The 24,400-nt window shown below is 50.4% G+C and overlaps 8 protein-coding genes across 8 annotated transcripts; 2 read left to right on the top strand and 6 right to left on the bottom strand.

The window, feature by feature from the left end:
• Window positions 1-6,722: 6,722 nt before the first annotated feature.
• MAA_11023 (coiled-coil domain-containing protein) lies at window positions 6,723-7,112 on the bottom strand (the record flags this gene model as incomplete). The annotated part of the gene is made up of 1 exon (XM_011412968.1): window positions 6,723-7,112. One exon carries the CDS (start codon window positions 7,110-7,112, stop codon window positions 6,723-6,725), a length of 390 nt encoding a protein of 129 aa, XP_011411270.1.
• A 654-nt stretch (window positions 7,113-7,766) lies between these two features.
• MAA_08510 (hydantoinase/carbamoylase family amidase) lies at window positions 7,767-9,345 on the bottom strand (the record flags this gene model as incomplete). The annotated part of the gene is made up of 4 exons (XM_007826508.1): window positions 7,767-7,839; window positions 7,899-8,726; window positions 8,783-9,100; window positions 9,173-9,345. The coding sequence occupies 4 exons, from the start codon at window positions 9,343-9,345 to the stop codon at window positions 7,767-7,769; spliced, it is 1,392 nt and encodes a 463-aa protein (XP_007824699.1).
• A 1,049-nt stretch (window positions 9,346-10,394) lies between these two features.
• MAA_08509 (Protein translocase complex, SecE/Sec61-gamma subunit) lies at window positions 10,395-10,767 on the bottom strand (the record flags this gene model as incomplete). The annotated part of the gene is made up of 3 exons (XM_007826507.1): window positions 10,395-10,435; window positions 10,513-10,599; window positions 10,683-10,767. 3 exons carry the CDS (start codon window positions 10,765-10,767, stop codon window positions 10,395-10,397), a joined length of 213 nt encoding a protein of 70 aa, XP_007824698.1.
• Window positions 10,768-11,481: 714 nt separating this feature from the next.
• Window positions 11,482-12,480, top strand: MAA_08508 (Epoxide hydrolase-like protein; the record flags this gene model as incomplete). Its single annotated transcript, XM_007826506.1, has 1 exon — window positions 11,482-12,480. One exon carries the CDS (start codon window positions 11,482-11,484, stop codon window positions 12,478-12,480), a length of 999 nt encoding a protein of 332 aa, XP_007824697.1.
• A 532-nt stretch (window positions 12,481-13,012) lies between these two features.
• On the bottom strand, window positions 13,013-13,535 carry MAA_08507 (glyoxalase family protein; the record flags this gene model as incomplete). Its single annotated transcript, XM_007826505.1, has 2 exons — window positions 13,013-13,176; window positions 13,235-13,535. 2 exons carry the CDS (start codon window positions 13,533-13,535, stop codon window positions 13,013-13,015), a joined length of 465 nt encoding a protein of 154 aa, XP_007824696.1.
• A 579-nt stretch (window positions 13,536-14,114) lies between these two features.
• Window positions 14,115-15,611, bottom strand: MAA_08506 (uncharacterized protein; the record flags this gene model as incomplete). Its single annotated transcript, XM_007826504.2, has 2 exons — window positions 14,115-14,563; window positions 14,621-15,611. 2 exons carry the CDS (start codon window positions 15,609-15,611, stop codon window positions 14,115-14,117), a joined length of 1,440 nt encoding a protein of 479 aa, XP_007824695.2.
• A 4,613-nt stretch (window positions 15,612-20,224) lies between these two features.
• On the top strand, window positions 20,225-21,814 carry MAA_08505 (Aminoacyl-tRNA synthetase, class II; the record flags this gene model as incomplete). Its single annotated transcript, XM_007826503.1, has 4 exons — window positions 20,225-20,269; window positions 20,318-21,004; window positions 21,100-21,374; window positions 21,460-21,814. 4 exons carry the CDS (start codon window positions 20,225-20,227, stop codon window positions 21,812-21,814), a joined length of 1,362 nt encoding a protein of 453 aa, XP_007824694.1.
• A 941-nt stretch (window positions 21,815-22,755) lies between these two features.
• On the bottom strand, window positions 22,756-23,698 carry MAA_08504 (Oxoglutarate/iron-dependent oxygenase; the record flags this gene model as incomplete). The annotated part of the gene is made up of 3 exons (XM_007826502.1): window positions 22,756-23,268; window positions 23,339-23,372; window positions 23,442-23,698. The coding sequence occupies 3 exons, from the start codon at window positions 23,696-23,698 to the stop codon at window positions 22,756-22,758; spliced, it is 804 nt and encodes a 267-aa protein (XP_007824693.1).
• Window positions 23,699-24,400: the final 702 nt, after the last annotated feature.

The raw sequence follows: 24,400 nt of genomic DNA, 5'->3' as shown, positions 1-24,400 counted from the left end.
GGAGGTTGCCATGCCACGACGGCGCAGCAGGGCTCGGGATTTTATAGAGGGTCAATTGGTTTAATCAACGTAAAAATACCTGTATCTATTTCCTACGCCACTAACTGCCTACAAGGTAGGTACCCCTGTAGATGTAAGAGGAGAGTTTGATCGCACCGAGAAAGGCCAGCCAGACATTTTTAACAGATCCCGGAGAGCAGGGTTCAAGGTATCCGGCGCAGCGTTGAGAACCATGCAGTCGTAATGTTTCTCTCACATTACATGCATGACTATATACTAGTCGACATGGGGATTTTGTGGAATGTATGAAGCATCTCCCCTGAAGATACGCGGAAGCGGCATCGAAACCAACATAGTGCGCAACTAGTCGTCCAGGGATAGTGGTCTCGCCAATCCTACCAAGGACTAATTTGGCTCGTCTTCTGTTTTTGACCTGACCCGAAACCATCGAGAGTGGTGAGATCCGAACCTGTAGGCTGACATATACAGAGTCAAGTTGACAGAATGCACAACGCCACGGCCAGGAGCTAATGAGCTCGAGTGACATTAGTAACTAATATAGCTCTTTGTAACTTGGATTTTTATTGGAACTTTTTTTAATAATATAAAATACTGAGAAACAACGTCGACTTTTAAAATCAAGCTTTTAATTGCTAACCAATCCCTGTATTTACATGATTATACATGCAGTCTTCGCTGCTTTTAGGGGATATATAGGTGTCCGTCTGTCAGGGGAGGTGTTAGAAATACGGTGGTACTATTGTGGAGAAAACTGTTATTATGCATTCGTGCATATTGCGTCCTATTATCTGATTCACAGGGTTGAAGTCTTTCATCCTTACTCCCCGACCATCTAAATTAATCCGGGTCAATGTTGAGTGGTTGAGGTTGACCCGCCTTCATATTTGGCACAGCTTAGAATCTGATCAGACCGGACAGCTTCCGTGCAGCTTATCCAATTAATTTTTTGCATTAGCGCACAATTAAAGTGAACCTGCATCCCTACCGGTAGTGGCCTATGGGTTAATAAATCTAGACATAGACCCAAGGTCCACGACTGTCCGGTTTTAACCTTCTACTAGGACACCCACCCCCACCCCCACCTCCCGAGTGTCATGCAAGACGATGCACGATGTGTGGAGTCCCTACATGTCAACTAGTCATCTCTTTAGCTGCCCAATAGCTCGTGGAGACTCATTTACCGAAGAACATTGTATGGCAAAAGAGGCCCCACGAGCTATTAGGCAGCTAAAGAGATAATCCTGCATTAATTAGCATTAACGGATTATAGTCCCTTTCCGTAAAATGATTCGATGCGGGTATTCACCTTGCCATTCAATGAAACTGAAAAGTCAGCGGTCTCCATATGAAGTATAATTCCCCCCACTTTTAGCCACGCATACATACCTACGTAGGTAGTCACGGTGTAATATCAGATAATATGTGCAGTACCTCAGAATGGGGTAAGTCGTTGCTTTTTACAATGCTGCGGGTATCACCAATGACTCGTAGTTTTGAGATTGTATTAGACATGCTTCTTTGTTACAGCTGTGCCGGTTTATATTACGTTATGTGACAAGGGCTTTACATGAGGGCTTGTGGAAAGCTCTCATTCCATCTAGTAGATGTAGGAAGCCTGTTGCGGGTGGCAAATCAGATCAGGGCGATGGCTTTATCCGATATCCGATATATACTATATGGGATATAGCAGGATAGCAGGGATAATATCGGGATAGGCAATTCGGCTATAATCCCTACTAAAGGTTGCAGACAGTAACGTGACCGTCATGACAAGTGACAAAGCAGCCAGACCTAGCATCGTGAACCCACTTCAGCAGTCAAGCTAGGAATATACACGGCTGACCTACGAGGTTGTATAAAAACTGCGAGAAAAAGGAGACAGAGTTGCAATCAATTGGGTCCCCGTGAACAATAACGATCAAAATTTGAAGCTGGCTAAGAGCTCATTACCACAGGTTCTGGAATCTTCTTACTAGTTTCCATGTATTCCGCTCAGTTGCAAGGCACTGGTGAGGGCTATAGACGAGATGCATCATGTTCTCGGCCCATCAACAACAACTAACATGGCAGTAACATGTCCTTACGACCGCGCACTAGTGCGGACCTGTTTGTGCATCAGATTCTTAGCAGTTATAGGATATAAAATGCTAGCCGAACCTCCTGAATTTATGCGGGTGGTTGGGGAGTGAAGATAAAAGTGATCCATTCTTGAACCGTAATGCACACACAAGCGCCACCTTGGAAGCCAAGGATTTCCCGAGATAAACTCTGTCACATTTCTTGAAATGATAATTTTATACTAATGTTGAGTGTGTGTGTGTATTATGTGTTTTCCTGCTCTCTTATGCAACTCATTTCATGGACATCCTCCCAGGCTTTAATCCCTGTCGATATCCTCATCCGATACCTCATATCGTTCCACGTATGCATACACCCCATGACAAGAGTCGACACGTGGCCTAGTAGTGAAAGCAGGTGCGCCAGACAAGGCCTACCATTCAATCTTGGCTTCATGACGGTGACGTCAGCTCTGCGGCTCCCATCGGCCATACCCTACCAGACCCCTACGGTCGATGGGACAAATGAAGCCCAAAACACCTTGGCGTTTCCGACAGGGGTCACAATTGATGGTCTGCCGTGTTCCTCGTTTATTCCAACTGCCGATAGCACTGCCCGAGCCGAACAGGTTGGGTCCCTACGGAGCAGGATATGGGAGTCGATGTAGGCTATTGCTGGGCGAATTACAATGTCACCAGACAGCCTTGGACGCTTGATAGCATTCTAATCGGGAATTGCTACGGGCCTAATTTTAACCTTTATTTACCAACGGGTCTGGTACTTGGCATCAAAGGTAGTGTAACTGGCTACCCTAACTTGAGCCCCTAGCCGCATAACCTCATTTACTACAGGCTCATCGCTCACTATTGCGGGCGCAATTGATCCTGTCTCGTCAAGTACTTTTCGGAAAGCCCGTCCGCAATCTATGTCATCTTGTACGTCAGAACCATGATAAAATTTACCAAGGAGAACGAGATGGGTGTAACGTAATGCGAATAATTGAGGCTCTAGTAAGTGATGTTATTGCCTAATAATACATGATACAACCTGTATCCTCCCTTAATTCTCGTCAAGTTCCCATGGACTCCTGGCCCTGCGATATTTGGTCCCAACCGCAGCAACACACATCGGCATATTGTCTTCGCGGTGCTAAGAACCAGTCGCTTCAAGGTCTACGTGTCAATTGCCAGAGGGAAAGATCAGGTACTTGGGTTAGACACGGCGGTGTACGGGATGGGCTACACAACGGAGGTTCAATCAGATGTGGTAAAAATCAGGTCTGTGTAAGAGAACCCGTGTAAGAGTCATGACCGTGTAACCAAAGTTTCAGGCTCAGGCCCGTGTAGCAATTCCCAAGAAAACATTTAACCAGGACCACCTGACATTCTTCTCCCCTGCCGGACCAATTTGCATTTATTGTGGTGAATAAAAAAAGTTGCAACAAAAGGCTAAGCGCTATCGGGTGGGCAAAAGAGACTTGGCACGATGCAGTCTTCATGGCACACTGAATAGATCAATGTCTGTGTGAATGGGGAGTATGTACTTACATGTACCCACGACGGTTCCCTTTGCACCGCACTCATGGATTTTAAACTGGCCACTAAAGTAAATACGGTCGGGTACAAAGCTCTTTCGGGACACCATGTGAGAGCAAGCTCCCGCTTCGCCCGCAGCAACAAACGGCTCCGTCCCCATGAATCAGTTTGGTCAGTGAAACAGCCATGTATGGCCCTCCTCCGACCAGACTCCTGTTTCACAAGCTCAGGGGGTGCCCAGGCTTACTCATGCTTGCTCATGCTTACTCGGGCATACTTAGGTTGGCTTAGGCCGGCTTAGGCCGGCTCACGGTAAAAATAGATGTGGTAATTGAGATATAGTCTGCAGGCCCGGTATCCATATTGTCTGTGCTTTCAACCTCGGCATCTGCCTGGCATCTGACCTTGTTGCTGCCTTTGCTGCGTCCTTCGCTGCTTCCTTCGCTGCCCAACACTCCTCAACTTCCGATATGGCTTGGAGGGCCGTTTCTGACGCTGCTGCTGACATCAGGAAGCGTTTTTCATCAGTAGCTTTATTCCATGTCTCCTGCAAGTTCCTGATACCCTCTTTTTCCTCCTCTGGAGTTGCCCTAATCCGAGTTTCCTTTAAAAGAACGTCATCTTCTATTGCCTTAAGACACTCCGCTCCACCGCTGCCGCCTGCCCATCAAGATGAGGAATCCGGGGTCTCGCAACTCTTCTTTTTCATCTGCTGCTTCTTTTCAAAGGCGACGGAAGAAGTCTTTCTGCTCACGTTTTTGCTTTAGTGCCTATTTATTGCATTCCTCATGAACCCTTACCATAACATTCTCCCGTAAGTCTTTCAAATCTTCACTCTAGCCAAATGAATAATGATTAAAATGCTACAGCCACTGCCAGGCTCTTTAGGCATTGTTGAAGCCTACGACTTAGATGTAAGAATAACGCCATCATCAATAGCGGACATTGCATATTCCTCAGGATGACCATTCCCTGTGAGAATAAGAAAGGAAGGAATGGGTCTTCCTCCCGCCCTGATTGCGTCTACTAATGTAAATGACTTCGCGTTCCCCGGTTAGAAGGTTTCAGGCCAAGTGCTTTTCTTCCTTTGCGTTGAAAACATCCTCACTTTGTTATTAGCCTATCCAAGCTAGAGAGGCGTTTCATCAAAATTCCAAAGATGAGCCGGATTAATGCCCAATTCCTTGACGAGCATTTCAACTTCCTGATATCAAGTATCTAGGCTATAGACATTAAGTTCTACACCAGCGCGAATGGCTTTTTTGATCTCGGGTCTCTTACACTGCAACTCTGGATGCCGCAGTTTGAAGCTTCGAACCCAGGCCTGCGAGACCTCCGTCTTGGAACCCTCAATACGGTGTTTTCGTACAAAGCTAGCACAGTTACGGGTACAACGCTCCGTTACCGCAAAGGCGCTCTTATCAACCCCCCGAATAAAGGTGGCCAGAACATGCTCTTCGCACCCTCACCGGCGGCAGGCAGTCAACCGCGCACTGGGAAGAGAATTTGACATGTTCGCAAAGACGGCCGAGAATTGCGGATTTTGCGACTAGGTGTGCCCTCAATGCCAGAAAATATAGCCTGTTTAATCAGACTTCACCTTATCCCTTTGTTCCTCCCTTTCCCTTTTCTTTTCGTTTCTTTTCCTTCGTCTGCTTCTCTGTTCCTCGGCGGGGCAGCTCGCAAGGTGCTGATAGCCTGTACAAAGGGGTCAATTTTTCTTCCAGTCCCCGGTTACCAAGACAGATAACAGGGCTCTGCCACTCTCACGCCTCGGACTTGATTACACCAGACTGTTGCAAGTGCTCGTGGCTTTCAAGGACCGGGATGTGCCGTCGCGAGAGTATGCCGGACGAGCTGTTCCGCTCCGTTGCCGACGGGTGAGTTTGCATATTGTCAGGCACTTCTTCGCTGACGCCGATATACTTGGTCTCTTTCACATTACATAATCCTGTATAAGCTATTGAGAAATCCATCCCAGTCTAGTGCGAGGCCGCCAACATGATAGGTATAAAGTCCAATTGTTCTAATTTGAGAAAGGCCTCTAGCGGGTTGATTAAACTGACTACCCCCCATGCTGTTTACTATCAAGAAGAAGGAAAGCAAGTTTACATACGCTGCGACACATCCAGTTCAGTCAGTTGCGAAGGATTCACATCACCACCGGCGTCCCCAGATTTCGTCCGAAATCACATCCAGCATCTAGAAGCACGTCTGAGGCATCGAATTTAGGCTTCAAAAGTATAATTAGGTATGCAGCGTATATTAAAAAGGGACAGCGCAAGAATCGTGGCCAGCCGATACGTGGCCAATGGTGCAAAGAAAACGCTTTCTTACAACAAACCTATTAAACTAAAGCTTTCTATCTTCCCCCAGTTGTTTAAAGTTATGTTAGCTGTGTATACTTTACAGAATATGCGGAGTCTGCTTATCTTAGAGCAGTATATATGTAGTTTTATATTCATCTTCTCTGTCAACGAGTACGTGACCTAGGTCATCATATGTGTCATCTAAACCGGGACTTCCATAGACAAGGTTTGAACTATGCCGCAAGATCCAGCGCACAAGGGTATCGTTCACATTCACTGGGATCCGTTACTTCTAATCGTGATATTCTTCTTCACCCTACCAAGGCGCTGTTATCACAGTCAGAACAAGACCCTACAGTCTGTAAGAAAGAGTCTGTGACAAGGGTTCAATATGAAGGCTTGGAGCAAAAAGGGCTCAATTCAATAATAATCTCGTAGGATGTCAAAGGTCCTGAGTTTCTACAGGAAAGGAAGAGAAGGGTGACCGCCTTATATACATGAAAGGAACGCCCGGGCCTAGGGTCCTTGCCCGGGCACGTGTTCCAGCTGTGTAACTAACAAGTCCTGTATCGGCGAAGCCCCGTTGTTGGGCTTCACGATCTGTTGGGCCTTTTCCGTGTAACAGAGTCACACATGGAGAGAAATAATTGCACGACAAGTGAGAGAAACGTTATAGCGAGCGTAGGAGTAGTATTGTTTAATTACAGAGGCCTGCTTCCCTGTTCCCTGCTGCGGTGCGGCCTCTTGTGCATTGAACACCTCAGTCTGTACGGCTCAAGACACATATGTCTCACAAAGCCTATGGCGCGGCCTCATGAGATTGACGGCAGTGCTCTGTACTCTTGAATAGTCCATCAACCCGTGTTTTGTCCTGATCAAAGAGATTGCAGTAAATCTCAGTGCCGCAAAATTGTTCCAAGATAGGTCGAAACTTAAAATTGGGATTAGGGTGCGTGTCGTCGCAGAGCTTGAACTGTCTGGGGTTGGCTTTCCATTCTCCGTCTTGCCACGGAAGCTTCGGCTCGGTAGCTGGTCGAGCCTCGTGACTATCGAAGCATTCCCTCGCCTTTTGAAGGCTCAGTTTTTTGCATTCTTCTTCCGTGCCGCCGGGCCCCGATTTCCAGGGCTGTAGTTCAGCGGCCAGGCTCAGCGCAAAGCCAGTAGCAGCGACAATAAAAGAGTACTTCATTGTTGATAGGGGGGTGCGGAACCGGAGCAAGTAATAAGAAGGTGGTTATGAGAGCTTAGTGTGGTAGAGTATTGGCAATATAGCTCGTGAAGTTATTTCTCAAGACCAAAACTAATACAGAGGAAATAGCACTATTTATATTCCAACCAGGTAAACGACATCCATCCGAAACTATATGCTTTAAGGTATAAATCCGCAGTACATAGGAAAGGGGGTCGAGTTGTCATGCGATTATTCCCTACATATCAACGCATTAATACAGCATACCTAGTAAATATATAAAGAAGACCAAGGACAAGTTCATGCAGTTAGCTAATGCATGAACATGATTCCCCACTACAATGATCCATGACGACGTTTCGTGGGCAGAGAAAGGGGGGTCGCCAGATGTTTCCAAGACTCGTTAATGCAGGTCGCTAATATATCATGTTCCTGAATCGGTCAACTAGCTTTTAGGTAGAGAAGTCAATGCCAGCTAGCTGCCTGAGACTTCACCCCCATCTAGAGTTTTGTAGCCCAGCAGCTAGAATTATCATGCAAGAGTCTGCATTGACGCAAAACAGGCACTGGCCTCGGTGTTGGAACATCTACACATGATGCAAATCGCAAAACATTACTCTCTAGAACACGAGAGTGTTGACTCCTCATGCAAGATCAATGATTCCCAGACACCAGCATCTTGTCATAATTGATCACTGCCTGCAACAACGCTTGAGCTCCGATGGCACTGCACGCCCAGTCAGCAACCGATCGCGTGTCCCTGCACAACAAGAAAAAAAAACGTACCAATCTTCAGGACTGCAATATTCCTCAGGATGATGGCTCACGCCATCTTTGCAAGGAACAAATATCATGGTCGTGGGAACCTTTTTGCTCGTATACACGCTGTCGTGTCCGGCTCCGCTTGTCAATGGACTCCATCCGTCGGGCCCGACGATGTCATTAGCCGCCATTTCAACAGCCTTGATGCAGTCCCTGTCGAATTTTGTGGCTTCCGAGTCCGTATCAAGCGACCACTTGAACTTGACGCCCTTGCCATCCTCCTTGCTGATGGAATCAAACGATGCAAGACACTCCTTGAGCACCTGGGCGACTACATGATCCTCTGGGTGCCGGATGTCCAGGGAGAAGGTGGCGGTCGAAGCAATCGTGTTGGTGGATGAGTTTGGCGGAATCTTCACCACACCCGTGGACGCCAGCGCGCCGTGCTTCTTTGCAATAGCATTGGAAGAAGCGATCATTTTCGCCGTGGCCAACAACGGGTCGCTCCGCATGTCCAACGGCGTCGTTCCCGTATGGGCATCTCGGCCCGTCACAGACACGGTCAACCACTTGTACGCCTGCGCTCCCTGCACAACCCCGATTCTTTTACCAGTTCGTTCTAGGATAGGTCCCTGCTCAATGTGTAGCTCAAAGTGGGCTGTGAGCGGATATCCCGTTGCCGCGTCACTTGAGCACTCGACGCTCCCGACGTAGCCGTGCCGCACAAGTTCCGAGTGCATGGTGGCAGATGGATCAAAGATGTCGGCCAAGCTCCACGCCTTCTCGATGGGGATCTTGCCCGCCCAGACTCCGGATGACACCATGGAATTGGGAAATCTGGCACCCTCCTCACTGTCAATGGTTAGCGAATAACTCGTCAGTTTCGATCGACGGCAGTGGAAGGATACTTTGTCCAATTAATCGCGCCAACGTCGTAATTTGTCGTATAGTCGGCGTCTTTCAAAGTTCGGAGCACCTCGACGGCTGCGAGGACGCCCAAAATCCCGTCGTACCGACCGCCACGCGGCTGGGTGTCCAGATGACTTCCCATTGCAATCATCGGGGCGCCAGTTTTGGACGATCCCGCCCTCTTGGCGAATTGGTTTCCCATCTTATCGACGGTCAATTGGCAATCCAGCTTGGCAGTCTCTTGGGCAAACCATTGCCTGACGCGGGCATCATCATCAGACAGAGCAAGCCGCGACATGCCGGTATCGTTGGGGCCACTGTGAGTGTTGGAAAAATGTCATGAGCGTGACGAAATGGTATTTGTATCTCGGAAGCAAAAGTCGACTTACTCTCCATATCTGTTAGCCGCTCCCCATTGACACGTGTAGTGAAGAGTTTCGTTGAGTCTATCGGCATTGATCTTCAGACTCTGAAGTCGCGAGGTGGAGAAGAAGCGCATCGGCCTCGTCAGGAGCGCCGAGCGAGAAGCATGGCCAAGACGCCATGAAGTATTCATCGTCATTGCCAGAGAAAGTGATTTACATGCAACTAAAGAGAATGACGAAATGGATTCGAGGAATTTGACGCTGGCGATGTCGCGGACGCGAAGATGTTTGAGAAAACTGTATGGCTGATGCCCCGCACATGTTGCAGCCTCGAATTTTGAAAAAACACGCCCTCTATCTACAACATGAAGATTCGCCCTCTGAACACACGCTCGTGCGACAGTGGTATTTGGGCCGCAATTGAACAGACATTTTGGACGACAGAAGGGCCACAGATGAGCAGGTATTGAAAGCGACAAATCAGACCGTGCGACACCTTCAGGTCGCCCACATGCTTGAGATGCATCATCAATATTCCTCGACAAAGGAGCCAATTAGACTTGTGCCACCACGACAAGCCCCCCATAAAAGAGTCATTGGGCCATGTGAAACATTCAAATTGCCGATCTAACTGCAACAGACAAGTCGACGCCTGGAAACCGCAGCCGAATGATGCCTTTTCTCATAGGACCGCAAGATTACCTTGGTGTCTGCTTCGCTTTTTTGAGAATACCCAACACAGCCGAATCGTGTTCAGCTGAGGAATTAAAAATAGTAACAAGGTGGCACCAAAAGGATGCCAGCGGGGTTTGTTCATCCAGGACAGACCATGCACGAAATCCAATTGCTGCCAACACACAAGCAGTCCGGGCATATAATACGAATCGGGTTCTCAGTCACCGGCATTCAAGGCGCGCCAATCAGGCAGCGGAGCAGAAACCGACGTGGACCAAAGTTCTGGCTTGGACAATGTGTATCGTTTTCTTCAATCCCAACATGGGGAACTATCAGTACATGGGCAGTAGCCATAAAGAGAACCCGCATTGTGACGCTCCAGAGGAACAGCATTAATATGCCCTCCCATCACCGCAGATGATATTATCAATGTCCACACAGGTTCAGGGCGTTCTTTTTTTTATTGCTTCCTTGCTCCTTCCACTCCGTCGGTTATTTCCCATCGCCAATTCGCCGAAATAGATCGCTCATGATGAATTAAAATGTCGTACATCGCAAGACCTTGCGCTGTTTATGCGCCACCCACGAGGATCTGGTTGATGGGGATGTGGACTACAAGCGCACGGAGGTTAGTGTACGGCCATGGGGGAAAGGGAGAAACAGCGACATGTCGAGGCAGGACCGCATACTCAGCTTGACGACATATCCTACAACACCCATAATCACGAAACCAGTGCCAACAGCCTGGCAGATCTTGGCAAACTCCTTCTTGTCGGCTGTGTCAAGAGACAATGTTAGCATCAGTAGACGTGGTCGCGTGCGAGAAAGGAGAGGCATCGGCGCGAGGGTCGGGGCGTACGCTTCTGGCACTTGTTCATGAATTGGACGCCATCCTTCAAAAACTGGCTGGGGGTCTCGACAAGCTCCTGAATCTGATCGGACATGCTGGCGGATTGTACGGTGCGTGGGACAATTGGGGGGGAGCAAGAAAGGAATAGGAATAGAAATATGAAATGTTGACGGCGACAGCTGGATGAGGAACTCGACGATTGGGCAGACGAATGTGCGCCCAGTGTCAAGCTGTCCTCAATTTCGTGCACATGTGGTGCCGGGGCCGGATAAACTATCGCCGGGACCTGATCCAGGGGCGCGAGCAGGGGAGCGATGTGGGGGAAGAAGACGTGGCCACAGCATGCACCATGATGCACAACGACCAGACCACTTCAATGTTGTCATCAGCGTCTTTCGATATCAATACTCCGTATGCTGGTTGCCGCCGTCTTCTTGAACATGGCAGTTTGCTTGCAAGCCCACTGCGTATCGATAGTCCCGCTCGTAACCCTAACCCTCAACCCTGCATGACCCTCCTCATCTCAAGTGTCGACATGGAGCATGTTCCAAGACGTCTTCCAAGGAGATAACATCACGCTGAGCGGTATATGGCAACCTCCTACCAGACATTCTTACATGACAGCCTCTCACACGTGCAAAATACAACGTGACGTCAGAAATGCTGACAGCTTTACACAAAATGGTCCGAAAACTCCCCGCCACTAGCCTAGCTGCTCATCCTCAAAACGGCATCTTGGCTCTCCCACCATGGTCACAAAACATCACAACGTAGCATATGCCCTCGTCCTCATCCTCAGCTCAGCACAATGACGCTCCAACTCCCTGCCCGCAAATCATTCGAGGCATCCAAGGGCCACACATACTCGTACATTCACCTTCGCCCCAAGACCGCAGCCAAACCGACCCTTCTCTTCCTCCATGGCTTCCCATCACATATACCCGACTGGACGCGACATATCGACCACTTCGCCTCCCTTGGCTACGGAATCCTCGCCTGCGACCTCCTCGGCTTCGGGCAGAGCAGCAAGCCCACAGATCTGTCCAGCTACCGCCTAAAGCCAATGGCCGACGAACTCTGCCAGCTACTAGACGCAGCCGGCATCAAAGTCGCCATTGGCATCGGACACGACATCGGCTGCACGATTCTCTCCCGCCTCTCGGCCTACCACCCAGACAGATTCACCGCCCTCGTCTTTCTCGCAGTCGGGCCACCGAAGCTAGGCACCCCCTTCGACCTCGACTTGATCAACGACATGACCAGGCGGGCCACGGGGTTCGAGCTACTGGGCTACATCAACTGGCTGAGCGACCGTGACGACGGCAAAACGCAGGCAATGCTCGAAAAGAACGCCGCGTCGGCCATGAGCCTGCTGTTTGCCCGTGACCGCCAAGCATGGAACGAGTGGTTCCACCCGCTGCACAAGATGCGGCAGTTTGTGACTGAAGACAGACGCGTGCCCATCGGGGAATGGTACACGCACGACTTGCAGCAGCTGCACCTGGAGGCATTCCATAGAGAGGGCGGGTATACCGGCTCTACGCGATGGTATCGCATGTGGCGGGACAACTTGTTTGTGCCCGATGAGAAGGATTTTGAAGAGCTGCTTCTGTCACGCCCGACGCTGCTTGTCGCGCCGTCCGGGGCAGAACAACAAGAGCAAATGCTGGCTGCGTGGGCGCCGCATCTGACTGTTCACTATGTCGATTCGGGACACTGGGTCCATCTAGAAAGGGCCGCGGAGACGAATGCCGCCATAGAGAGGTTCTTGGATACTCTTAGTAGTGGTGCACCAAGTTTATCCTGACTGCCTGTAGGGTAGCGTCGGCCCTGGCGTCCATTACAACTCCATCCTAGGCATTGTCTGCTGTGGCCATATTCCGTATTGCGTAGGATATAATTGCTTTTCGATCTTGACTTGATGAAATGGGTTGAATACATACAGGAGCGACTTGTGGTTGTGATTGCTGACTTGTTCATCGTGGATAAAACTTTGTTTTTCGTGAAATGAGCGCATTTATATTAAAAAGCATAAACAAATGCGAAAATTAAAACATTCCTTCCACTCTAGCTACACAATCGTTGTTTCTATTTGTCTGACTACACAATCTTATACTATACTCGCAACTTATATTATTCCTAGGATTGCATTCGCACTTCAAACACCAAGTGCAGCGACAACATTCGACAGAGAGCGAACCTGACATGAATTATTCTCACTTTTCAATTTAATACCGTCCAAGCTAGCCTACTCAACAAGCCGATCAAACAAACACGCACACACACACCCCTTCTCACAGCGCCCCGACCAGCAACCGAATCACCACCAACACATGCTCCTAGGCCGGGAAATGGCAAACAGCCTCAATGTTGTTCCCAACGGGATCCAGCACAAACGCCCCATAGTAATTGGGATGATAATCCGGTCTCAGCCCCGGCGCGCCGTTATCCTTTGCACCAACCCCAACGGCCGCCGCGTGAAAAGCATCAACCGTCGCGCGGTCTACACCCACGCGTCAGCACCATCTACCTGCTTCGGCCAAGTGGGCCAAGAAACCTACCCTCTGCCCTGAAAGCAATATGCGACCCCGAGGCCGTGGCTTCCTTTGTGCCCATGACCCAAAAGTCAGTCGGCTTGTAGTCCTTGACCGCGTCCTTTTTCGACCCCAGCCCGACAACGTGCGGGCCGAACTGGTAGACAACTTCGTAGCCGAGGGGTTTCAGGGCCGCGAGGTACACCTCGAGGCAGGCTTGGAATTTGTCCTCGGGGACATGGAGGCTGGTGTGGTCGATGGCCATATTGCGGACAGATGCTGCGGAAAGAATGGGTTTCGAGTGCTGAGAGTTGCGACGGGGGATCATCTGGCAAACGATGGAGAATATATGTACCGCGTTGAAAAGACCACACAACGGCGCTCGGCGTCTTGAAATGTCCGATTCATGGTGTAAAGCTTAATATGGGAGGCGGAGCGTGAAGTCCAGCGCTCCTGGCAAATCGTCACGGTCGCGGCACAGCAGGGCTGCATTGGTGGCGTTTTACCGTGAGTTTATCGCGGGGTTGACAAAATAAAGTAGACACGACCCGGTATTTTTATCTGCAGTTGGACTGGCGATATTTTGTACCCGCGCCGCGTCCCGATCACGGTGAGCTGGGCCTGCATCTCCTAGCCGTGAAAAGTAAAGCTCGCAGCTCAGCCATTACCGTCCTCCGTGCCGGGATAGAGCTTCCTGCATTTGGGTGCGCCCAATTTCGGTCTCCCGCGTTTCAAGTGGCACTTGTCAATATCATCTTTTCATCTTAAAGCGTAAGATTAATAATTATATTATGCTAATCGGAACAAGTACACATCTCTGCTTTCCGGTGAATGCCCATGCTGAAACTCGCTTCAATGAATGTGGCGAATGTGGCGAATCGCCGCTTCCTTCAAGTCGTCAACGTTATCAGGTGTTGTCCTTGTCCTTGGGGTCATTTTGGTGTGTTCCCGACTCTGTCGAGCGTCCATTCATGTCATCCTCAATCTTGGGCGCTGGGCCGGCTTGAACGTCCGATGTCCCTGCTTCCGTTTCCACCTCTTTTCCCTTGGCTTTGGCGGATGATGGCCCTGCCTCTTCTGGCACAGGCGGCAGTACCGAGTCTGAGCTGACAGATCTACTATTGCGGCCCGCGAATCGTGCTCGTGGCGGTAGCTGAGGAGTCGGGGACTGGCTTTGCGGTGGTGCCATTGGCATCTGTCCCGCTGCATGCTGGTTCATGTATGTTGCGGGAATCTGAGGTCTGTCACCACTCTCGCCATACCCATCTTGGACCAGTTTTTCGTCTTGTGCGGGATTTCCATATGTATACTTTGCATGGACGCCCAGCAACTCCATGGGATATCGATAGCGCAAGCCTCATTGTCTCCAAAGTGAGAACTTCTGGCTAAACGTTTTCTCCTGCGACTGCGCACGCAGTCGCTCCTGGTCTTCCTCATTCCGGGCTGGGATATATCTGGTCAGAAAGATGGACGGGAGAAACAGCAAGATCCACGATATTGTGCCGCCTCGGAGCGCCCCCTCGCCGGACATGAGGCAGGTAAACCAATGGTAAGATTCCAAGAACCCAAGGAGAAAAACAGCAGGCAGGACAGTGAGGATGATTACCCCCCAGTACGGGGTATTGCCACAATTGCTCCAAGCACAGCTCCTCGGTATATGACGAACCTGGTTGATGTTGTTACCACTATCGTCACCATTGCTGGGCCCGCCCTTGCCGTCGCTTGTCGGTCTGGGAGTTGAGGTTGGATTTCTGCAGTCCTTAATGTAGGCCCTGTATATGTAACCAACAGTCGCAGCGGCACCAGTGGGACGAGAAGTGCTTGCCAAGAATGCAGAGACCAAGGTGTAGGTATATGCAGTGCCATCGTACTCAATTGTAGTGCTGATCGTAGTTGCCGACTTGATGGAGACCTGGTCAATCACTTCCTCAGGTATCAAAGCCTGGTCGCTAGTTGTGACTGTAAAGGGTGTCGGGCAACTCGAGGGTGCCGTAAGCTCCATGGTCTGGAAGAAATCGGTGCTCGTAAAATCCGTCTGGTTATAGTCACGCGTAGAACTTGTTAGATCCGAAGCGGGGATTGCTCCCGGCGAGTAAAACCGCTGGACATACACCACGTCATCTGAGCTATCGCCAATGGCGTAGGTATGGCCGTCGTAGTAGGAACTGCTGCTTGTCGTCGTGTAGGCCTTGATTGGTGTGGCGATAACAGTAATGGAGGGTTTCATGGTGACGGGAGTATAGTGAGTGTTCGATGTGGTAATGGCCACAGTTCTGTCAGCATACCTATTCGTGTATGTGGATCGCGTGACGGTCTGGATGTAGACTCTTGTGATAGTCCACTTGGCCGCGTTTGCTGTGCTCGCAACCAAAATTGCCAGCCAAAGACCCTTGGTGGAAGCCATGGTGATGACGGTTCGGACCCTTTGCCAGTGTTTTGGGCGATGGGATGGAAGAGTAACGCTGGTAAGAGTGTGAAATGTTGAGAAATTGCCCGCGAGTGTTTTTATCTGTCCCTAGGGGGAGGCTCAAGGCCTCCGGATCCCTGGCGCCCATCGTGACGATGGCGGCTCGTGAGTAGGACTAGCGAAATCTTTCCAGCCCTCTCAGACCACTCGGTTGACGAAGCTGAGGTCTAAATGAACGACGCTCGTGGACAAGGCCATGGTGGTTTGGATGGTTCCTCGGACCGTGCCTGAGCCAACATGGATCATGCCGGGATTGCGACGGGCTTAGTGACACCTAGAGCAAGCGGACTTTGAGTCTCAGATATTAGCCGCAAAATACTCCGTACGCCGTAGCGATTTTGTTCTTCGGAAGCACGGGGACCGCAATTTCGGCTACATTCGAGTCGTAGCCCTCGTCGAGTTGGTGACGAGTTTAGTCATGGACGGGTCAGGGACAGACCAGACCATACAAAGTGCAAGAGCAAGTGGATCCTGCCTCATCGCGGCTTCCCTCTTTATGAAATCGCGACGTCCTTCCGCGACCGACATTGAACCAACCTCCAAGTGCATCTTGTGTCGCGCCAACAACAAACTCCATCTGCTCCAGTTGGCTTCTCATTTCGCACAGAGCCAAGAGCAATTCCAAAGCGGAGCCCTTTGTCATTTGCCAACAAACACGGCCGACCCGTCACGTTGTGCATACGCCTCGCTCGCACAAGCATCATGCATGGGAAATTGTGCATTTCACCCTGATCAAGCCAGTAGGCTTAGGCACGATAACGGCTCTTTTGTGCCAACGTGACCGATTCTTTCTGGGACATGTAATCAGACCGTGCCTTTATTCAACTCGAGTGAGTCGCGACAACATTCAGCCCAAGTCGCACAACAGTTGCCTCAATGTACTCCGTACGGAGTACATAATGAATGCTGCCCTGCCTTCAAGGCTCCTGAATTCCAATATCGTAACCGAGGTTCCGGATTCGGCGCACCACATTATTGTGGCCTTGGCTTTCGTGCAACCAAATGATGAGTCTCCATCATGCCGTTGTCTGGCACAGTTTCTGCCAAGAAATAGATGGGCGACGTAACTCTGCTATGCAGAATACGGAGTTGAATTGGCGGAAACACTGTGTCTCTGTCTATTGGCAGTAGGTCGCGATGCCCTGTACGCGACTGGGGTTTCCTCTCGAGATGCGCCAACTGTCTGCTTCACCAGTTTAGTGATGATATTGTCCTTCCGCGACTAGAGCTCCATACGCATCTGGGCTGGAATCGGTCCTCCAGGAATCAAAAAGTCATAAAAAGGTCTCTGGATTGACAACCATAAGTAACCCGCAGCTAGATGCTTGATTGCTTCCTCTAACCGCTGCTCATCAACATGTTACATGCCAACCTCCGACGCCATGATGCCTAGAAGCCTTACCACCTATGACCCGCAAGTCTCAAGCATTTCCGCATGGCCAGAAGCATGAATACAAGCTTGACAAGCCTTCCACTCTCCAACGCCTACAGGTAAGAGAAATAGCTCGGGCGAATACGTGGATACTGACAAGTTCGGTAGGTATTTTATCGAGGACTTTCGATCTACTAAAGACTTCCCTTCCATGAGGGTCAATAGATTCTCAATTAGGCCAGAACATTGCCACGCCTAATGATTCATCTGTCAAAACGTCACCGTGTCACCCTCATCACAGTTGGTTACCGCAACAAATCATATATCTATCCAAGCAATACCCAACTACACATAGCTGGGCCGATGAGCACACGAGTGCTAACGAGCTGGTAAAAACTTCCACACGCAGAAGCTGTGATGATTGTGACATTTAGGATGGAATATCACAATCATGTCTGCGCTTACCATAGCCCCAAAAATGCACAAGCTATCGAAGGCTACTTGAGTTATGGTCAAATTGGGCAGGCAGTCAAGGCGACAATCTCGAAAGACAGGACTTGTAAAGCACAGAAACGCATGTGTAAGCTGTCGCAGAGTGAAGAGCCGGAAGCCAGTTGACGGTGGCAGATGCAACGGGCTTGCGAGCACATGAGATTGGCATCGGCTTTCAACGAGTAATTCTGGCCGAGAGACAGGACAACGATGGTAGGCTACAAAGCCCCAAAAATATATGAGACAGCAGAGTGTTCCGTGTCGTTGAGGAATGTCGCTACAAAACTCCGGGGCGGTGCATCTGCGTGGATGAGATCAATTAGCCGAGAGTCAACGGGCAAGCTGCAGAACAACCGAGGAGTCAAAATCTGGGGCATGATGACTGGGGAAAGATTTCAGCATGGAAAATAACCGACAACAGTGGCACGCAGGGTGTATTGGTTTATCGGCTATGAGCCTGATACACTTAGCTCGTACTCAAAGCAATCAAGGTCAAGGCAAGCGGAGACTTATACTGACCAATTCGGGACCATTCACCGGGAAGACTACGCAGAGTAGACGGCACAGTATGTGGAAATATCGGCTATGGCCTGCGTCGCCGCATTCAAGAAACAAACCTCCTTGGTCACATATGCTAGTATCTGGTCAATGGCTGCAACCAAGTGTTGCAGGCTATTTCACAAGGGCACTATGCATTAAAGACCCAATATGCTGTATGTGGCTATAAACATTGCTTCTCTGCTCCGGTCAATTGGTGTTGATGACAGAATCATTGGCGAAAAGTCTTTTATCGGTCTAGCCGTATTGTTTCTCAAAAGCTGGGCACATGACTTACAGAGGAGACCTATCAAAGAAGCGTGCTAAAATCTAGTCATATGACAACAGCGAAGGGAGATATGCACAGACTCGCTCGGGGGACTGCTTAAGACAAAGCCCTCAAAGCTCAAAGGCATGGAGAGCGGCTGCATACCTGATGATAATATGTGCGACGAAGTAACACCAACGATTTTGACAATCGGAACTTCTCCTTACAAGGAGTACCAACGGTATTCGCTTTCGGGTCACCTAGTGCCAGATGTCCGGTGTACAAGAACGGTACAAAAAACGAGCTTTCTACAGAGTCAATTTCCTCAATAGTAGGCAAGCTGCTACCATATGCAGAAATAGACGGAAAAAGGCAGGATCTCTATGACGAGAGCTGTAACCGCCTGGTTCAACATTACTCTGTAGACGCGCGGCCACCTACAACTTAGAAGGGCCAATAAAGTCGGGAACAGCGCTTTACTTTGATCAATACAACGGCCTCGTCAAGGTATCTACAACATCCCATGGCGATGCCCGACCGAACGAGCCGTCTTATACCAATAATACGAATAATACTATCCAAACTAGCCCGATTGGAAACACATCCGGTCTTTCTTGTGACGTCAAACTCGAGCATCACAAGAATGGCAGAGTAGCAACCTCGGGTATGATCATGAAACGGATGCCGGTCAAAACATTGTAAGCAAATGTCACTACCAGCTTGAAACCTGCTTCGCCCTGAGGCACCAGACAAACCGGCCATATGGTTTCATTCCCGCGGCCAAACACTTGTTGCTACCACCATGGTTCCTGCAAGGCTAGGTACATACATATCCATTTGGGGGGGATGTTGGGCCAGGTCACGGATACCGTTGGGCTTCAGAGCCTTTCGAGTACGTTGTATTCTTTAAAAGACACTTTTATATACATGACGAGTTTGGGTTTTCGCCATCCAAGCGCTAATCAATCGCCACACATCTTCAGCTATTCCCATCGTTATTGGAATCCTTATATACATTACGTCACACAATTGATCGTGTCTGCAAGATTACGAGTACGTCTCTCTTTAGGCCTTGTACTCCCATCTGCTGCAACTACTGTCTTGAATCAATTCACTGCTCTGTTCAATTGCAGCTACCGACTAGGCTATAGATTCCATCCGCCATACGCTGTCATGAGTTACCTACCAATATGGCACCATGGCGTCAAATACCTCTTGCCTACCGCGGGGCATGAAAATCGACCAGTTCTGCATCAACAACACGCAGTTAACAGCCTCTGTCGGTACACAAGCGAACAAGCAAAGATGCAGATAATCAGCGGTGAGGAGACTGAACATGCTAGAACCCGTCTTCGGTGGCGGCTGCATGAAATGAACGTGTGTGGCTAGCTGCATCTTCCCTTTATGGAACATGCCGCCTCGGATCTTTCCACGGAGGAAGCTATGCCGTAATACGCAGCTTATTGGGCTTTTGCTGCGAGAATACCCAACGGTGCACAGAGGGTTTCATGTCGGCTTTGACTTGATTCACAACTCACATCTGACCATTACGTACGTCGACAGAAAAGCTGAAGAAAACAAGCAATGGCTCATTCACACCCCCGACCCCGGGACCTCAAATCTGTCTAGCCTGTTTCTACATGCATTGCATGTTGCTTTGCAGAAATGGGAGCCGCCAAAAACTGCTACGGTGGGCTCCAACCACAACAAGACGATCCTCTGCGCACTTGAGCATGCCGCCATCCAAGAGGGGAAAAATGGGCTATTTCGTCAACTGTCCTCGTGCCAGAAACTTCTCTTCCCTATCCCGGTGTTGCTATCGACGCTGCTGTCCCAATAATCCCCTGAACAACCGGCGCCGAGCCCTTGCGCACAAGCACCATGCCCTCATCTGAGAACGGCGCTGCCATCAAGGCTAAGAGCACGGTAAGTTGTTGGTTCTATCATGGATGGTAGTCTTAACACGTTGACTAGGCCTATTTGGCGTTTCACGGCTTCAAGGAGGAGAAGATGGTCTTTGATGCCAGAGTCAATGCTGTCTTCAAACCCGAGCTCCCGGACCAGCTGCGGTTGGAGCTTAGAATTCGCGAGACGTTTGTTGAAGCTACTCTGGACGCCAATGCTATTGCAGAGGCGGTATGGAACAAGGCTCAGAAGTTGACACCGGAATCCATTGTCAGAGTAACAGGCCATGTCCAACTGGTCAATGGGAGTTCCGGTGCAAACAAGGCCTACACAATAATCCATGTGACAAACTTGGACATCATTGCTCTGGCGTCTCCGGACCTGCCCACGTTGCGCGGCAAGGAACTCTCCGGAGTTGGGCTCGAGGAGCGGCTCGATCATCGCATTCTTGATGTGCGCCGCGCCGCCTCCGGAGCCATCTTCAAGCTCCATTCGGGCATGTGCCAGCTGATTGTCGAGTTCCTCTGTTCAAACGGCTTCCATTGGATTCACACGCCACGCATCATCACGGCCACCATCCCCGGCGACAACGAGTTCTTCCATTTGCCATACTTTGGCCAGGATGCATGGCTGGCCCAGAGCTCGCAGCATCACAAACAGATGGCTCTTTCTATGGACATGCAGCGCGTGTTTGAGATTGGACCCGTGTTCCGTGCTGAAGTCAAGTCGAGCAAGTCTACGAGACATATGACGGAGGTAGGCTCACACCCCAACCCTCCCCTCTGCCTCAAAACGCCCCTGCTCCCACGTTGTGATTGGGAATTAACTGTTGACCAACCATGGGAATCTAGTTCACCGTCCTGGATATAGCCATGGCTTTTCAGGACGACTACCACGAGGTGGCCGAGCTGATTGAATCCATGCTGGTGTTTGTCTTTCGGGGTCTTCAGGAACGCAAACAGTACAAACCGCTCGTTGAGATTGTTCAACATCTGTATCCCTGTGCCAGGCCGTTCCGAATCGGCCTGGATGAGCACGGCAAAGTCCCGCGCATCACCTTTCTCGAGGCCAAGCGTATTCTGAGAGAGGAGCTTGGTCTCGAATCAGACGACGGAAAGAACTTTACGTAAGTCATTCCACCGATGCCATGATGCATGTTGTGTGCTTTTTTCCCCAACTCCAAGCACTGACGGGATGCCTTGAGCGTGTAGCGACCAAGAAGAAGCTGCCCTTGGCCGGCACTTTCGCGAGTCCCCTCGTCTGGGAAGTACAGACGTCTTCACCATTGATCAGTATCCCGCGTCTATGCGTCAGTTCAACTCGCAAGCAAACGCGGATGCGCCGGGCTTCTCCAACACGTGGGATACCATTGTTGGCGGGCGGGAGATTTGCTCCGGCAGTCAGCGCATCAACTCGTATGACGAGCTGCGCGAGGCCATGCGCGCGGGAGTCTGTGGTCCGCCGCTGGACCCCGAGGTCGACAAGTGGCAGCCGTACCTGGCTGCATTCAAGAGCGGCATGCCGCGACATGGCGGGGGGGGGGTGGGGGGGGGGGGGACGGGGTGAACAGGCTGTTGCAGGGGTTCCTGGGGTTGGAAGATGTTCGTGAAGTCACACTATTCCCCAGGGATGTAAATAGGTTGAAACCCTAGGGGCTTGGAGGGACCGGCCGAAATACAGGAATGGTACTCCGTACAGAAGATCTCTAATCTAATCGATCTAGGGGCTGATTTGCACTCCGTAAATGCTGCCCGTTGCGAGTGTGGCCGTTTGGGTGGCTGGTAGGTACGTAATGAGAGCCCCCGGATTCATTACGGCGTACGTACTCCGTAAAAGTCCGAGAAATGAGACACGCTGTCCCTTGTGCCTCGTCGATTGGACCTCTCCATGCGTTCCACTTTCAATGCCATGGATTTGGTGCGCCGGATACGCCCAGATACCTTCGGGGCTTAGACACTCATGGCCAAGCAAAAGCCATTGCCATGTGTAGTATAACCACCTGCATACCTAAGATGCGTGCTATAAGCGACCGGCTGTAGTTGGACTGTCCCTCGCCTCTGCAGAGTGAGAGGATACATGTCATTATGCACAGGGAATCAAGGATCCTTGGATAGCCCACACATCTTGTTCGCGGCTGAGCGGCAGGTAGACCAGAGACATGCATGAAAGGCACACACCCACCTACACGAGCCGACAGTCAAGATCGGTCTACGGGGTACAAGGCTCCTCCCGCCCTTGACAAAAGCCATGCGGGAGGGATCCGACTTGCTGACATGGAGACGTTGGGTCTCTTCCGGCCCTCGAATTCCGGCGCTTATGCATATGCGGCCGGCCAGCCGTGTTTAATTCCGCAGATGAAGCTTTACCAGTGTCGACCGCAACTACGCAAGACCCAGCCTGAAGCAAGTATGTATTGTAGGTACATGTACGGAGTACAGAGTAGCAACGACAACATCTTCACATCTACTCGGCACTGTCCGGGCTACCAACACGTCTAGGTAGACTAGCTAAACCTTGTACGGCCGCAAAAGATAGATGATTCCGTTCCTCACCCTCTTGGGACCTGGTGGAGCGACGACGCGATGCACAGTCGAGTGCAGGCGCCCGCCAGATTGAGCCGCAAGCTCATCCGCAACGTTGATGAGGACGGTACCATCGATGACGGGGACCGTCTCCCAGTCGTCCGTCTGCTTCCCCTCCTTGTCGTAGATGGGTATCTGAGTCGTCACCTCGTCATACCATAGCAGTGTGGCGAGGCCGAAATCCGTGTGCCACGGGTGAATAACATGGCCAGGCTCATGCATGGGAGGCTTGTACAACAGCTTGAGTGCCGTATCGCTGGGGATGGCGGCATCATCGCTCAGCTCGGGGATGCGGATATCCAGGGCGGCACAGAGCTCGGCAACGACCGTCTGAATGGCACCGTGAAAGGAATTGATGGTGCGCGTGATGCGCTCCTTTTCTGGCTCGAAAGTGGCGGGTAAGACCCATTTGCCAAGTTGATACTCATCGCGCGCAATCTGATCAAGGGGTTAGTAGAGTATAAGACTGACACGACAAGACAGCTTTTGCCTACAAAGGCACACTCACCTCGTAATATTCGAACCCCTTGCCGGCATGATAACTACCAGTTGGAAAGGAGAAGCCGTCAGTAATAAGCAGGAGCTCATCGTGTCTTGACATTTTCTCTTACCCTCGCTCCATTCCCTCGCGAGCGCTCAGTGTCTTTTCGTTGCTATCATGGGGCAGATTGAAGAAGGCATGCCCGGTTTTGAAGATGGTTGGTATGTCCTCAAAGATGGCGTTCGTGCTGGGACCCCGGAGGTTTAGGTAAAACATGCCCACTGTTTGGCAGGCTGTCACTAGCTTCTGGACCTCGGCGGCATCTTTGTTTGCGAGGGCTTCGTAGTTGACTACGGCGAGAGAGGCCATCTTCTCAGGAGAAGACATGATGGTGGTATTGGGTGTGTATTTCCAAAGTACGACGAAAGGCAGAAATCGGGAATGGTCTGTGAGACTAGAGACTAGATGGAAAAGGAGCAACAGAAAAAGAAAGGAAAGAAAAGAAAAAAAGGAAAGGAAGAGAGGGGTAGGGGGATTGCCTGGTTTACAAACCGTTGCAGAACAGATGACGAACTATCTTGCATCCAGTTTCTTCATAGCCACGACCCATGTTGATCCCCCAAAGACTTGGTTGATCTGCAATCATGTATGACTGCAATGCTGTCACCCATGACGGCCCGCGATTCTTTGCTACAACATACATGCATGCTCGTGCTTCTCGGGGCGGCCTACTCCGTACTCGTTGAAACAAGGGATCCCAAGCATTGACGCCAAAAGCAATTGTGGAAGAGACCGGCGGGAAGCATGCATACGTACCAAGTTACTACCGCATTCATAAGACGGCACAAACGCCATCATGCATCTAGCCCAAAACACGACTGCAGTCTTGGAGAGTTGCACAATGCTTGGGACGGCCCCTTGCTGTGCCAACAAAGAACGAACCCCCATCAAGAGACAGGCTGAGACAAGACAGTAAGAAAGTACGGAACACAGCCAGCCACATGTTTGGTCTTCCTTGCTATCCTGTCCGCAGAGAATGCCAATCGTGTGATTTGATGTGCTGTGACATACACGACGCTCGAATTCTCG

Source organism: Metarhizium robertsii (assembly GCF_000187425.2).
Source record: "Metarhizium robertsii ARSEF 23 chromosome Unknown MAA_Scf_3, whole genome shotgun sequence".
NCBI classification, from domain to species: Eukaryota; Fungi; Ascomycota; class Sordariomycetes; order Hypocreales; family Clavicipitaceae; genus Metarhizium; species Metarhizium robertsii.
This window is presented reverse-complemented; position numbering and strand designations above follow the sequence as displayed.